The 15,448-nt window shown below is 61.3% G+C and overlaps 1 protein-coding gene across 3 annotated transcripts in view; it reads left to right on the forward strand.

Annotated features, from left to right (window-relative positions):
* ELFN2 (extracellular leucine rich repeat and fibronectin type III domain containing 2) overlaps positions 1 to 15,045 on the forward strand; it is a 72,174-nt gene extending 57,129 nt beyond the window's left edge. For 2 of the 3 annotated variants that reach the window (XM_034987570.1, XM_034987571.1), the window contains one exon: positions 12,098 to 15,045. In XM_034987570.1, coding sequence (XP_034843461.1) covers positions 12,575 to 15,037 — 2,463 coding nt within the window. In that variant the 5' untranslated portion in view covers positions 12,098 to 12,574 and the 3' untranslated portion in view covers positions 15,038 to 15,045. Of the gene's footprint in view, positions 1 to 6,730; positions 7,588 to 12,097 lie in introns of those variants that run through there. The other variant, XM_034987572.1, reaches the window with a different exon arrangement.
* Positions 15,046 to 15,448: the final 403 nt, after the last annotated feature.

Genomic DNA, 15,448 nt, shown 5'->3' on the forward strand with positions numbered 1-15,448 from the left:
CCCAAGCTCTGAGCACTGAGCACTGAGGAGTGCCTGCCGGGGCAACACAGTCGGGTTTGACGTGAGGGTGGGAAGACCCCCAGATGTTATTAGCAGGATGGGCTTTCTCCAAGACCAGAGTTTCTGCCCCCCGCAACCACCCTCTGAGATGGGGGTGAGGCGGGGTTCCTTCCCACTTTACAGATGAGCAGGCTGAGGCCCTGGGAGTCATGGGGCTAGTTGAAAGTCAAACTCAAGGAAGTGACAGCCTGAGCAGGGAGCCCCATCTCTTATCGTCCAGCTGAGGCTGGAGGGAGATTCAGTTTCCCTGAGATCCGTGCAGAAGGTGACCCCTCCAGCCCTCTCCAGGAAGTGGAAAAGACTGGCATTGGAGTCCAGACCTGGGTTCAAATCCTGGTTTTCGTCTTGCACAAACGGTGTGATCTGGAGCAAGTCGTTAATTACTCTGAGCCTTGGTGTCCTTATCTATAAAGGGAAAGAGCAGGCCTCCTTCATTCAGTCGTTAATAGATATTTATTGAACACCTACTGGGTGCCCGGTGCTGGGCTTTAATGGAGAATCTGGCCTTCCCTCAGAGAACTCAGTCCAGGAGTAAAAAGAATAGTTGCGATTCTGGTGGTGATGGAGAAAACCCTGGGGGCTGCGGCATCCCACAGGAGGGACCCTAATCAGACTAGTTTACTTGGCTGAGGGGGCAGGAGGGCAGGAGAGGAGAACAGGAACCCGCTCTGCAGGACCCCAGGGGCTGGCTTCCGAGATCTGCTGTTGGAATCTTACCAGATCAGTAGGGAGCCAATGAAGACTTTTTTTTTTTTTTTAAAGATTTTTATTTATTTATTTATTTATTTGAGACAGAGAGAATGAGAGAGACAGAGAGCACACGAGAGGGGGGAGGGTCAGAGGGAGAAGCAGGCTCCCTGCCGAGCAGGGAGCCCGATGTGGGACTCGATCCAGGGACTCCAGGATCATGACCTGAGCCGAAGGCAGTTGCTTAACCAACTGAGCCACCCAGGCGCCCCCAATGAAGACTTTTGAGGAGGGGAGTGCCACACTCAGATTTATCCTTCAGGAGGCTTGTCCTCTGCCGGGTGGAGGATGGGTTGAAGGAGGCCATAAGACTAGAGACAGAGAGACCAGTGAGGATGCTGATTTGAGAAATTCATTTTGGGCAAGGAAGGAGGCAGAGGCAGCCAGTGCACCCGGCCTTCCAGGTGTGGAGGGGCTGGGCAGCTGTGGGCTTCTGGCTGGCTCAGGGCAGAAGCAGGAGTGGGGAGTGGGTGGGCAGTGGGTTGGGGGTGGTTGGGCCTGGTCAGCACCTAAGGGATAACAGAAGCCTTGGGAGGGGCCAAGATGCTGGGTGGGGGTGGGGAGCAGGCTTGGGGGGCTGCCGAGGGCCAGGACCTGGACCCCAGGGGAGGCCACTGCAGAGGAGCCTGAGGGGGAGGGCACGGGAGGTAGGAGAAGTGAGGTGTGAGGGACTTTGGGTTGCCCTGCCCCGGAGGGGGAGGGCAGAAGTCACATGTGTCAGGCCCTTTGCCCAGTGCCAGGCCCGTGGGAGGGGCCCAGGAGGGTCAGTTCCCACAAGTCTTTGACCAGCAAGCAGAACTTAGTCTGTCCCCTGGCCATGCCATCCCGAGGAGGAAGGTGTCTGCGAAGGAGGAAAAGGGAAGAGCATTTGCATGCATAACAAGGCTGAAGTGAGGGAGAGAGAAAGCAGGAGCAGGAGATGAAAAGAAATTACCATACGCCAGGATCTTGTTATTCAACCCAATTTTCAAAGGACCACAGCTGTCCCACTGAGATAATCCGTTAATTATAACAGCCATTGTGCTTCGGCAATGGGAGAGAAACCGAGGCTGGGGAGCAGGCAGAAGGCGGGGGTGGGTGCAGGCCTTTGGGGGGCCGGGCCTGTGAGCGGGGACAGGGGCAGGCAAAGAGGGGTGTGTTGCCCTTGAGACTGAGAGGAAGACACTGTTGAGGGGCCAGGCCTCCTCCCTTCCTGGCTGCCATCGGTAGGGCAGTGGGTGGCGAGGACCCGCCGTGTGCTGGGCACTGTGTCTCCTCCCCCACTCCCCCCAGCCAGGCCACCATAACCATACTAGCGGCCGCTGACTTTATTGAGCACTTACTATGGGCCAGACTCTGCTCCGTAGCTGTTCCCTCACCGCCCTCCGAGGTAGTGCCCTTCTAGTCTCAGTTTACAGAGGAGGAGACTGAGACTCAGAGGGCACGCTGTGGGTTCCGTGGCAGAGCCAGGATCGGAGCTGAATGTGGCCCGCCTGCCCTTCCAGGAGAACATGATGGGGCACTGGTCTCCGTGGCTTGCCCTTGAGTTTCAGGACCAAGGAATTGTAGCGAGATATAGGACTCTTGAGCCTCAGCCTCATCATCAGAGACCCCCAAGATGACAGACCCATGCTGTTGGAGGGTGGCTTGGTGGCCACGCGCCCTGGGCCATGGTTTCTGCACAGCCAGCAGTCATGGGGTACCCCCCCCAGCATTTCCGGGGCTTTTCCAGCATGGACAGAGCATCCTTGTTCTCTGATGCCACAGCTGCAGGCCCCTGGGTGCTCCCCCACCCGCTCCAGAGAAGCTAGTCCCAGGGCCAGGAGAGGGACCCCTTGCCTCTGCCCGCCTCACAGTTGGGAGGGGCTGCGCCCCTGGCTGCCTACAAGCCCTGGGTGCTGGGGCCTGCGACAGGCAGTCGGCGGGTGGGTAGGAGTCCCAGGTGAGCAGAGTGAGGGGAACTCCAAGTCTGTGGGGAGAGGGGTGGGAGCAAGGGGCCATTCCAGAAACTCCAGAGCCCTTTGCTGCAGGCCCTACTCTGGGGGTGATCTTAAAGCTGTCCCCGGGTTGTGGCTTCTGCAGCCGAGGCCTCGGGCCTCCACAGTAGCCTTGCCTGGCAGTGTTTTATGGGGTAGGAATTGTGTTTGGAGCGAATAAACCTCAAACCTCAACAGGAACCCCAAACCTGACCCAGGAACCCAGGCAGCATCATTGGAGAGCTGGTCCCCTAGGATGATAAGCAGATCTGGGAGATTATATGGGTGCCCCCCTGGTTTGGGGTCCCCACCCCAGTGGGCCTACTTGGAGCTAAGTGGGGGATTTGCTGTTGGGTCAGGGCACTTCAAGTCCTCTAGGACTGGGGACTCACGGAGACCAAGACTCAGTAGACTTTTAGGACAAGGGATTATAGGTAGGTAGAGAACGCTTGAGCCCCAGACTCTTTATCAGAGGCACCCAAAGATGACAGACCCATGCTGTTAGAGTGTCCCAGAGCTGGAAAACCCAGAGCCACAGAACAGGGAGGACAGGGGTCAGAGGGAGGCAGGGACAAAGGCACTCTCGGGCCCCAGACCAGGAGGCTCTGGGATCCCCCCACTCCAAGGCTGGGATTCTAACTGTTCCCATGCTGAAGTTCCCTCTGTGGCTGGTCTCATAACCTCCGGTGCTCCGGGGTCAGCGGGCAACCTCAGCTAGAGAGGCAGGGAGGAGGATGGGCGTTTGCTCTGTCCTTTCAGGGATGCAGATCCCGGGCAACCAGGCCTTCTAGGTTGTTCCGTGGATTCCAGAAATGGGGATTTTTGAAATGAAGTTGCCCCAACTTTTCAATATTGGCAACTAATTTTAGAAAAGTGTTTTTAAAGCACTGTCCAGATGAAACAGGATCCCACAGCATCTCTTGACCCAGAGCCTGGTGCCACGGAGGGTCAAAGCCACTGTTTAGGAGTCGTGAGACCTCTGTTTCCTCCTCTGTAAAGTGGGAATGATAATGGTACTGACTTCTAAGGTTGTGCCGAGGATAAGTGAGCTAACGTGAGAGGTGCTTAGGCCCAGCCCGGGAAGGAGCCAGGACTCTGTTTCCGCCTTGCCCCAGGCTGCCCATCCCTCCCCTGCCAGGCTGCCTCCCAGCGGGCCGCACTCGGTGCCACGGGAGCCTCCCCTTCTCCCAGTGGGCTCCTGATGTGCCACCCCACCCTGGGACCGCGCCCTGAGGGTGTTGGAAGGCAGGGAATGTTCACCCCTTGGGGCCCTGGAGGAGGAGCAGGCCGAGGAGGCAGAGCTGGGAGGGCAGGCCTAGCCGGTGCCTGGTACATAGTAGGTGCTCCATAAATGTTTATTGAATGAATGAATGGAGGCCATGCAGGCAGAGGCAGCCGCGCGTGTGCAGGCACTGGTGAAAGAGCGGGTCCAGTGGAGACTGGTGAGTAGCACCCGGGGTTGCAGCTGAGCGGGGCCTGGGGTTTGTTGGAGCCAAGGCCAAGAGGCCAGCAGGGACCAGGTGGAGGGGTCAGGGACTAGATAGGGGGGTCAGGGGCCAGGTGGGGGGTCAGGGACTAGGTGGGGGGATCAGGGGCCAGGTGGGGGGTCAGGGACTAGGTGGGGGGATCAGGGGCCAGGTGGGGGGTCAGGGGCCAGGTTGGGAGGCAGAGGATCAGGTGGGGGAGGTGGGGACCAGGTGCAGAGGTCAGACAGGAAGGCAGGGACCAAGGGAGGGGGTCAGGGGTCAGGTTGGGGGATGGGTCAGGTAGGGGGCAGGGCGCAGGTGGGTATGTCAGGGCAGGGCAGGGATCAGCTGGAGGAGGCAGGGGTCAGCTGGGGAAGGCAGTCCTCTGAATAGCCTGGAGGATTCTGGGAAAGCCAGAGATAAGCCCTGGGGTGGGACTAGGAGGCGAACTTTTAATACAGGTCACCCTTGGCTTTGGGCAGGAGGATCACATGCTCCCCCCAGTGCCTGGCGGTGGGTGGGGTGGGTGCTGGGCTGCTCGGGACTGGGAAGTGGGTGCCAAGGAGTGGGCCGTGTAAGCTGGGCCATCTGTGCAGAGCTCTCCTAGAACCCGTGTCGGGTCTCTCTGGTCAGCTGCTGGGTAGTTTTTCAAGACCAAAGCCTTTTGGTCAAAACCTTTCCATCTTCCTGCTTACCTCCTCCCGCCGAGGCCTGGACACGGCGCAGGTGCTAATGACAGATGCGACAGCCCCGGGAGCAGTTGGGTTCATGGGCGATGACTTGGTGGGCAGTTTACAGAGGGCTTGGGGGGGGGTCCTGGTAAACCAGAGAGACACCAGTGCACAGCTGTTGTCCCCCTGCACAGACGAGGAAACTGAGGCCCAGAGGGGTAAGGTGCTAGCCTGGCCACGGTCACACGGTGAGCCAGCGGGCAGTGTGTTGTGACAGCCGAGAACCCTGCAGATAAGCCTGAGCCCCTGCCCTGGCCCAGGGTACTGGGCTTGGAGGCTGGTACTTGTAACGTTGAGGCCGTACAAACCCAATTAAACAGCCCCCCCACCTCCGCCCGCCCCGGTAGCTCTCAGTCCTCCCTGCCCGTAGTGTGGTGGCGTTCTCATTAAGCGCTTCTAGGTAAGCTGGAAGCTCGGTGGAGGCAGGGCGCGTGTCTGCTTCGGCGCCGGGCCCCTAGTAGGTGTGTGATGAATACGCGCCAGTGAGTCAGGAATGCGGGTGAGCAAGCAGCTGGTCCCCAGGGGTGAGCGGCCAGCCTGCTCCCCGTGCCCCCGTGACACAGATACGGAGGCAGCCGGGGTCTGCCCGCCCAGCCCCAGATGGCACAGAGCCAGGAGTGGGTGCCAGAGGTGTCGTGGGGCAGAAGCAGCTCCCCCGAGATGCGGAGCACCTGCCCGCAGGCTGAGCCTAACGGGACGTGATTGAATGTGGATGGAGCCGGGCACCTCGGGCGCAGCCCAGGCTCCTACTGCCCAGGGCTGCCCGAGGATGGGCAGGGCACTGGGGCTCCCCGGCGGCATGTGTGAAGGGGCCCGGGGGTTCGGCTGACATCTAGGACGAGGTGAGGACACAACACTGGTATGCACACTCCCGCTGATCTAACAGAAGTGTGGTGCCAGAGCGAGGGATGCAGAGGGCCCTGGTGCTCATCGTGGCTCGGACCATGTTGGCATGATGCTGGGCTCCAGGTGACACATTTTAGGGGGGAGGATCTTGACAGCAAGCATGACCTGGGGCAGCTGGACCCAAGAGCTGGGGACTTGAAACCATGGCGGAGGAAGCGGAGTAGAGGACGTGAGGCTGTGTGGCCTGGAGAAGCGATCGTAGGGGAGTGAGGTAACTGATGAGCAAATATTGGTGGGCCCTTTAAGGGGGGGCGGCTATTGGCCTTGTTCTCAGTGGCTCCAGAGAGCACTTGGACCAATGAACAGAGGTCCAAGGAGTCAGAGTGGGCTCTGTAATATTAGAAGAAATTTATAACAATCAGAGCTGTTCAAGAAGGGTATAAGTAGCCTCAAGATGGGCGCTGAGATCCCTGTCACGAGGGGTATGCAAGTTGGGGAATGTTACCTCTGCAGGAAATCCAGAAAGTGTGGTAGTTCTAAGAGCTCAGGCAGGCCCATGTTCCCCGCTGGGTGGTCTTGGGCAGATCACTGCCCCTCTCTGAGCCTGTTTCCTCATCTATAAATGAGAAGCATAAGGCGGGTCATGAGGCTAACAGGGAGGCTCAGTGCATTTCCTGTACCCGATGAGCAACCCATCAGTGGGGTCCCTCCCTCTGATATGTAACATCCTGACTCAGTGGAGTCAGGGACCCCAGGATCTCCCTCTGCCCTCCGTCCCCATCCCTAGCCCAGAGCGCTCATTCCACACATCGTGTTCTGAGCACCCGCTGCATGTCTGACCTTGTTCCAGGCATGGAGGTTAATTATAGTTGCGAACAAAATAAAGCCTGCTTTGAGTTCATGATGGGGGTGGGGGTGGGGAGGGCGGCTGATAATAAAGAACTAAATGATGTCTGGTATTGTTGAGTGCCCTGAAGGGACCAAAGCCAGGTTTGAGTGACCAGTGAGTTATCTCAGATTTGGTGTCAGGGAAGGTGGGCTTAAGGGGAGCAGTTGAGTAGAGACCTGAATGAAGTGGAGTAGTGGCCTGTGCAGACCATTGGAGGAGCATTCTAGGCAGCAAGAATAGCATGTGCAAAGGCCCTGAGGTAGGAATGTGCCTGGGGGCTTTGAGGAGCATAGCTGGCCTGGAATAAGTACTTCATAATGATGGAGAAATTGAAGTTTCTCTCAGCTTGTGGACACTTTCCTGATAGGGAGGAAGGTGCCTACACAAGGGGTAGGAAAGCCCCTGGGCGGCCCCTGCATGTCCAGTCCTTGCCATGGGCCCAGCTCTTTCGAGGAAGGGGGGAAGAGAGAGCCTCAATTTTCTCGTCTGTAAAAGGAAGCTAATAGCACCAGTCATGTAGGATTGCTATAAGATTCAAAGACTGTACAATGTAGGCCAAAGGGATAGTTATGACTCTCTTACAGGAGAGGAGACAGAAGCCCAGAGAGGTTAATTAATGTGCCGTATGTCACACAGCTCAGCGTTCAATCCTCGGATCCTTTGCCTTCAGCCTCTGTACTTCTTACTCTCTGCCCTGCAGCTGGGGCTCATTTTACCTGAAATCCAAATGGTTTACCTACCAAGCGGTAGTTCCGTGGTGAAGGTATAATTATCCCATTTTACAGATGAGGAACTGAGGCCCAGAGTGGCCTGCCCCGGGGAACCCCGGTGAGGTGGAGGCAGCGACAAGATTCCGGGACCCCTGGCTTGGTGCTGTCTTTCAGCAGACAGAGGTGAGGTGGTGCCTGCCCCATGAGTTCTGGCTGGGTCCCAGGAGTCCTCAGTCCTCCTAATCCTGGATAATGGCACTGACCCAGACAGTGACAATGGCACCTCAGGGGACCTTGGCCAACCTGGCCCAGGGAAGAGCCCAGGCCAAGGCTTATCAGCTGCTGCAAATGAGATTTCCCCAGTCAACCCTCACATCCCTACTCCTGGGAAGCGGGAACATGGACCACACCCTTCCCCCACCTGTTCCCCAGCTCCCACCAACGTGCCCTCCACCAGTGTCCCCACGGGAGCCTCCTGCCCTGTACGGTATATTTGTCTCCACTATGGCCTGGGGTGTCAGGGGAGCCCCGGGAGATAGCTAGGTGGCACTCACCATGCCCTGCAGGTGGAGAAACAGGTTCAGAGCTGGCCAGCCCTGTGTCTCGCCTTCCCTGCTGACCATGGCTCCCCCATCTCCTCCCCAGCCGCCTCAGCCGCAGACCTCACCCTGTGCCGGACAATATGCTATGCATCTGAGCAGTGTCCCGGGTTAGCTGAGGGGGGGCAGTGAGCTCCCAGAAGGCATGCGAGGTTGGCAGATTGAGATCCGCCATTGCCACCCTGGGCCTGAGCCTGACCTGCCACCGGCGGCATGTGACCCTCCCCGGGTCCTGGCATCCGCTTCCCCTCCAGGAAAGGCTAGGACTGGGTTGAGCAACGGCCCCTCGTCCTTCCAGCTCTGAAGCTCTCGGATTCGGATTCCATGGAGGCATCCTGAGCCTTGTGGCACCTGGAGGAGAAGGGCGTAGAAACCAGCTGGATCAACCAGTGGCTTCCGGGGGGGGGGGGTTGCTGAAGCCCAGAGAAGGGGGCGGAATTTGTTGAGAGTGACTCACATTCTGTGGCTCCGGACTGAGACCCCACCTGAGCTGTGCCTCTCAGACCTGGCAGGGCTTGCTGACCCTCCTTCCTCCTCACCATCTGAGGGTGTCCCCATGACAGGAGACATCAGTAGCCAGCTAGACTGGGGGCCCACCCCAAGATCCCTCTGCGGTACGCTGCACCCCCCAACTTTGCCACGTTCCTTTTCTGTGCTGGCAGGAGAGAGGGGGGCCTGCCCTTGCTCGGGCCAGAGGTCATTCGTTCTTGCCACACCTGTGTGCCCCCGGGTGGGGGGGGTGCAGGCACAGTGCGTGGGTGGGGGAGGGGAGGCTGGGCCAGGCTCCCCCAGGTTTAACACCCCTGGCACAGGACGGCAAAGGCCTCTGCTTCTGGCTGCTTGCCCCTCCCTCCGAGCTGGTCGCCCGCTGCATTTCGGCCCCGGCTGGGTGGGCAGCAGGCTCCGTGCCCTCCATCGTCTCCCTGAGCTTCTCTGCGGATCGGTTCCTGTCTCAGATGCTCACTCTCCATTCATCTCCATCCTCTGTCTCTCCCCGCTTGGCTGTCTCCATATTTTGCTTTCCCGTCCTGCTCAGTCCTGGCCTCCTGTTTGCAGCTCCCTCACTCCTTCCTTTCCCTCTGCCATCTCTCCCCCCCCCCGCCCCAGGAGTGGGGGGTAGGGCCCTGCTCCTCCTGCTAGCATGGGTGCTGGGGGATCACCATGACCATGTGGACCCCCAGCTCCAGATGTGAGCCAGCAGCCCTCGCCCGCACCTTGAGTGGGTGTGCAGCCGGGCGGGGGGCCAAGCGCTGCTCTCAGCACCTTCTTCCCCTTGCTGTCCCCCTTCCCTGGCTGCGTCAGGCCTCGAGGGGTGGTGGGCAGGCGGCCCAGAGACCGGGACCAAGTGGCTGACGCACACACGGGAAGGGGTGATGGGGAGCCTCCTCTCCTTTGGTCTGAGTCATGGGAGGGGTGGGAGGGTGAGGGGGGCTGGGCCCTGGCCCAGGCCATCCTGGAGACCAAGAGGAGCAGGAGAGGGGGCAACGGGCAGGGTCACCTTGAGGGCTCAGCTGCACAGAGCTCAGAGTAGCTGGGGTGGGGGCTTCTGTCTCCCCTGGACTGTTTGGGGAGGAAAGAGGTGGGATAGGACTAGCCCCGGTCCCTAAGCCTGGAACCCTTCTCCTAGTCCCCTCCCCCACCGCCCCCCTCGCGCCCACCCCCCACCGCCCGGCCTCTTTACATCCCCTCAGCATGGCCTTGGATTTCCAGAGGCTCCAGCCAGGTCAGCTTTGCCCTGCACCCCCTGAGCCTGGCTGGGGGTGCTGGCTTGAACAACTCAGATCTGAAGATAGGGGGTGGGGAACGGCGGTGGGGGGGCACTCTGTATGGCTAAAGTTGCGCATGTGCACACATACATGTACGTGGGGAACACACATGTGCTGAAACATGTGGACGCATAAGCAGGTATTTGCCCATGTCCCCAAGATGCCCCTACCCGCCCCGCTTCCCACTCGCCACACACAAGTGAGTTCACCTTCACCCAAGAGCGCTCCCGTTGGGGGCTCCCTGTGCACGCATCCTGGGTGCTTGCTTGGGGGCGTGTGTGCACACAGGGCCGCCTGCACGTCCGTCTACTTGCGTGCGTCTGCTTGCACGCCCCTATGCTGGCGTTCCAAGCCAGCACGCACCTGCACGTGCACCTGCATACAAATGCCGTCCCCAGACGTTCCCAGCCGGAGGGGTGGGGTGCAGACAGAGGCCTCTCTGACGGGGCGAGCTTGGCCACTCAGCCTCCTCCAGTACAACCTTGTGGCCTGTGGCAGGGGAGGAAACTGAGGCCCTAAGGAGCCAGCAGCCATGCCAGATGGGAGCGTCCCTGCCCGACTGCTTTGTGCCCCCTCATCGCTCCCCCCACCCCCTCAATCCCTGTCCCGCCCCTCAGCCCAGACCAGCCCTGCAGGGGACTGGGAGGTGTGAGTCTGCCTCTCCTGGAGGTCCTGATCATCACAGCTTCTGTCACTGTGTCCGCCTTTACTCCGAGAGGTCATCGAATGCCCTGTTCACCTGCCACCTCCTCAACAGAAACTGCTGCCTGGACTTCTTTGGGGCTGTTTCCCTCCCTGCTTCCCTCTCCTCTGTTCAGCCCTCTGGGGCTCAGGGCTGTAAATTGCTTTTGCTTTAACAGCAAAGGTTTAATACTTTTTTTTTTCCTTCTCAACGCCCTCTCCTGGAGTTTCCCAGGAGGAGGAGCATGAGGTAGAGGTGGCTCTTGTGAACAGTCTCTGGCTTTCTTTGTCCAAGGGTGGGTTTCTCTGACCCAGTCTTCGTACCCCTGGCCACTGCCCGGGGCGAAGGGAGGGCGCACTGGGCTCTTCCCGCAAATTAAGAGAGCCTTGCGTGGGCGCTGGAGCTTGCTGCCTGGCTTGCTGGCTGATTGGGGCAGGTCTCCCCTGGTCCGGGGCTCAGTCCCCACCTGGAAGGTGAGGGTCTGTTGGCTGTGAGCCCTGTGCCACCAACACTGCTCTTCTGCATCTCAGGCGTGGGCAGCGTGGCTCACTGTACTTCTTCCCCATCAGACGGCTGGGCAGGGACCTGGTCCCCACTTACCATATGGCAGCACACGCAGAGATGGTTCACTCCCTCTGGCTAATTGGGCTGCATGGAAGGGGCTCCAGGCCTCCTGACTCCTGGTGCCTGGGAGCCTTGATCCTGGCCCAGGCTGTGCTGTGTGACTAGGGGCAAGTCCCTGCCCCCCTCTGGACCTCTGACTCTCCAGCCACAGAGGGGATGCGGGGCTTCGGCCACAGTCTTTGGGATGCCACCGGCTTTTCCGCCTGCCTGAGGCCTAGACTACAGGATCGAGGCCCTCTAATGGAAAGCACTTTGGGGAAGTGATATTGGGGGGGTGTGTCTGGCTTCCCAGACTCGCCCTCTCTCCCGTGGCTCTGCTCCCGCTTGTAGAAGGAGTTCTCCCCATGCCCTCTCCCTGTGGGAGACCCCCGGCTTGGGGGGCTCACAGCCTTGCTGCTCTGCTCCCCCTCCCCCATGGAAGCTGAGACAAGGGAATTATTTTTGGAACAAGAGCGGTTACACAACAAATGAATTATTTATCTTTGGGCATGGAGGGGAGGAGGCATTTTGCTGGGCTTCTTAATTCTTTTCCTGGATTGGAAGGTGCCTGCCTCACTACACGGTCATGTGTATACGGGCCCGTTTGTCCAACGTAAGACTGTCCGTGGGCACGCTGCGGTGTTCCGGCTCATGGGAGGGCATGTGGGTCTTTGTGCCGGCAGGTGGACGAGTGTGGACAGGAGTGCTGGGGAGTGTGTGTGTGTGTTGTGTGCGTGCACGCACGCGCACCCGACCTGTCACTGTCCAGTCTCCCTTCTCTGCCCACCGTCCTCAGATTCTGTCCCCCTGTCCCTACTCCTTGTTTCTTCTGTCTCCTTCCTTCCAGACCTCTTGGCCCCCTCCTCCCTCTCGCCACCCACCACCCTCCCTTCTTTTACATAACAGGGACCCCAGCGTGCTGCAGGCACCAAGGACCCCCAGTGGGAGGGGGTAGAGAGGGGACAGGGGCCCATGCTGGAGCTTTAGTGGGGCTGCTCTGAGCTTTCACTGATCTGTCGCCCCCTCTCGGTGCTGCCTTTCAGGAGCCAGGTGACAGATGGGTCTCTTCCTTCCTGCCCCATCTCTCGCGCTCCCTCCTCAGAGCTTCACTCTCCAGCCTCCCGTGGGAATCGTGGGAATCGTCTGAAGTTCTGAGCCCAGAACCGGAGGAGGAGGAAGAGGAGGAGGAGGAGGAGGAGGGAGAGGAAGTCGAGTCTCGAGAGCCTGTGCACCTTCCCAGAAACAGGCGGTGGGGGTGTGTCCCGGTGTGTGTCCCGGTCCCGGTGGCCCACGCCTGCTGCTAGCGCCCCGGAGGACCCCCCACCCCACCCCGCAGTTGGCACCGGCCGTATCTGCTTCTCCCGGGGCCCCTGTGCCGGGGGTCGCCCCCAAGATGGTGGCGGCCCCAGGGAGGACTGTGCCGCCGGCCCCAGCCTCCCGCTGCTAGGTGCCCCCCACGCCCCGGCCCCCCTGCCCCCCAAGCCCCGCCTTCCCCGGCGGGGGGGGCCGCGGCCGGCGCCATGCTGCGCCTGGGCCTGTGTGCTGCCACCCTGCTGTGCGTGTGCCGGCCGGGCGCCGTGCGCGCCGACTGCTGGCTCATCGAGGGCGACAAGGGCTACGTGTGGCTGGCCATCTGCAGCCAGAACCAGCCCCCCTACGAGACCATCCCGCAGCACATCAACAGCACCGTGCACGACCTGCGGCTCAACGAGAACAAGCTCAAGGCCGTGCTCTACTCCTCGCTCAACCGCTTCGGGAACCTCACCGACCTCAACCTCACCAAGAACGAGATCTCGTACATCGAGGACGGCGCCTTCCTGGGCCAGTCGAGCCTGCAGGTCCTGCAGCTGGGCTACAACAAGCTCAGCAACCTGACCGAGGGCATGCTGCGCGGCATGGGCCGCCTGCAGTTCCTCTTCGTGCAGCACAACCTCATCGAGGTGGTGACGCCCGCCGCCTTCTCCGAGTGCCCGAGCCTCATCAGCATCGACCTGTCCTCCAACCGCCTCAGCCGCCTGGATGGCGCCACCTTCGCCAGCCTGGCCAGCCTCATGGTGTGCGAGCTGGCCGGCAACCCCTTCAACTGTGAGTGCGACCTCTTCGGCTTCCTGGCCTGGCTGGTGGTCTTCAACAACGTCACCAAGAACTACGACCGCCTGCAGTGCGAGTCCCCGCGCGAGTTCGCCGGCTACCCGCTGCTGGTGCCCCGGCCCTTCCACAGCCTCAATGCCATCACCGTGCTCCAGGCCAAGTGCCGCAACGGCTCGCTGCCCGCCCGGCCCGCCAGCCACCCCACGCCCTACTCCACCGACGCCCAGCGGGAGCCCGACGAGAACTCGGGCTTCAACCCCGACGAGATCCTCTCGGTGGAGCCGCCGGCCTCGTCCACCACGGATGCGTCGGCGGGGCCCGCCATCAAGCTGCACCACGTCACCTTCACCTCGGCCACCCTGGTGGTCATCATCCCGCACCCCTACAGCAAGATGTACGTCCTGGTCCAGTACAACAACAGCTACTTCTCCGACGTCATGACGCTCAAGAACAAGAAGGAGATCGTCACGCTGGACAAGCTGCGGGCACAGACCGAGTACACCTTCTGTGTGACCTCGCTGCGCAACAGCCGCCGCTTCAACCACACCTGCCTGACCTTCACCACGCGGGACCCCGTCCCCGGCGACCTGGCGCCCAGCACCTCCACCACCACCCACTACATCATGACCATCCTGGGCTGCCTCTTCGGCATGGTCGTCGTGCTGGGCGCCGTCTACTACTGCCTGCGTAAGCGGCGTGTGCAGGAGGAGAAGCAGAAGTCGGTCAAGGTCAAGAAAACCATTCTGGAGATGCGCTATGGGGCAGACGTAGATGCCGGCTCTGTGGTCCACGCCGCCCAGAAGCTGGGCGAACCCCCCGTGCTGCCCGTGTCCTGCATGTCCTCCATCCCCTCCATGATCGGGGAGAAGCTGCCCACCTCCAAGGGGCTGGAGGCCGGGCTGGACACACCCAAGGTGGCCACCAAGGGCAACTATATCGAGGTGCGCACGGGCACGGGCGGGGACGGCCTGGCCCGGCCCGAGGATGACCTCCCGGACCTGGAGAATGGCCAGGGCTCGGCCGCTGAGATCTCCACCATCGCCAAGGAGGTGGACAAGGTCAACCAGATCATTAACAATTGCATCGATGCCCTCAAGCTGGACTCGGCCTCATTCCTGGGGGGGGGCGGCGGCGGCGGGGACCCCGAGCTGGCCTTCGAGTGCCAGTCCCTCCCCGCGGCCGCCGCCGCCTCCTCGGCCGCCGCCCCCGGGGCGCTGGAGCGCCCCAGCTTCCTCTCACCCCCCTACAAGGAGAGCTCCCACCACCCCCTCCAGCGCCAGCTGAGCGCCGACGCCGCCGTGGCCCGCAAGACCTGCAGCGTGTCCTCCAGCGGCTCCATCAAGAGCGCCAAGGTCTTCAGCCTGGACGTGCCCGACCACCCGGCCGCCGCGGGGCTGGCCAAGGGCGACTCCAAGTACATCGAGAAGGGCAGCCCCCTCAACAGCCCGCTGGACCGGCTGCCGCTGGTGCCGGCGGGCGGCGGCGGGGGCGGCGGCGGGGGCGGCGGCGTGCACCACCTGGAGGTGAAGCCCGCCTACCCCTGCAGCGAGCACCGACACAGCTTCCCAGCCCTGTACTACGAGGAGGGCGCCGACAGCCTGAGCCAGCGCGTGTCCTTCCTCAAGCCGCTGACCCGCTCCAAGCGGGACTCCACCTACTCGCAGCTCTCGCCCAGACACTACTACTCAGGTTACTCCTCCAGCCCTGAGTACTCATCCGAGAGCACGCACAAGATCTGGGAGCGCTTCCGGCCCTACAAGAAGCACCACCGGGAGGAGGTGTACATGGCTGCCGGCCACGCCCTGCGCAAGAAGGTCCAGTTCGCCAAGGACGAGGACCTGCACGACATCCTCGATTACTGGAAGGGGGTCTCGGCCCAGCAGAAGCTGTGACCCTCTCCTTGCCGGTGAGGCCGGAGGGGGAGGGCTGGGGGCACCCCCGGGGAAGGGCCCGGCGGCCGGGCAGGGGGAGGGGGCGGCGCTGGGGGGCCGCGGCCGGGGAGTGGACGCACACGCACACCCGCACGCACGCACCCATGCACACACCTGACCACCACCTGACTGTGAACAGCCACCACCCGACAACAACGGACAGGAAAACAAAGACACGTTCTCCTTAAAGTTTACACACTGATACCGAAGCCAGTCGTCTTTACTGTGCTGCCCAGGGACTCTGCTGGGGTGTGCGGGGCTGGGGGGGGGCGCAGGCCAGGAAGCCAGAAGGGGGTGTGGGGTCTGGGGCTCTGGGACTAGGCGGAGGAGTCTGGGGGCAGAGAGAGGGTCCTCCCCAGCCCCTACTCTGGG

The sequence above is a fragment of the Mirounga leonina genome, unplaced genomic scaffold (genome assembly GCF_011800145.1).
Source record: "Mirounga leonina isolate KUSES-001 unplaced genomic scaffold, KU_Mleo_1.0 Mir_418, whole genome shotgun sequence".
Lineage (NCBI taxonomy): Eukaryota > Metazoa > Chordata > Mammalia > Carnivora > Phocidae > Mirounga > Mirounga leonina.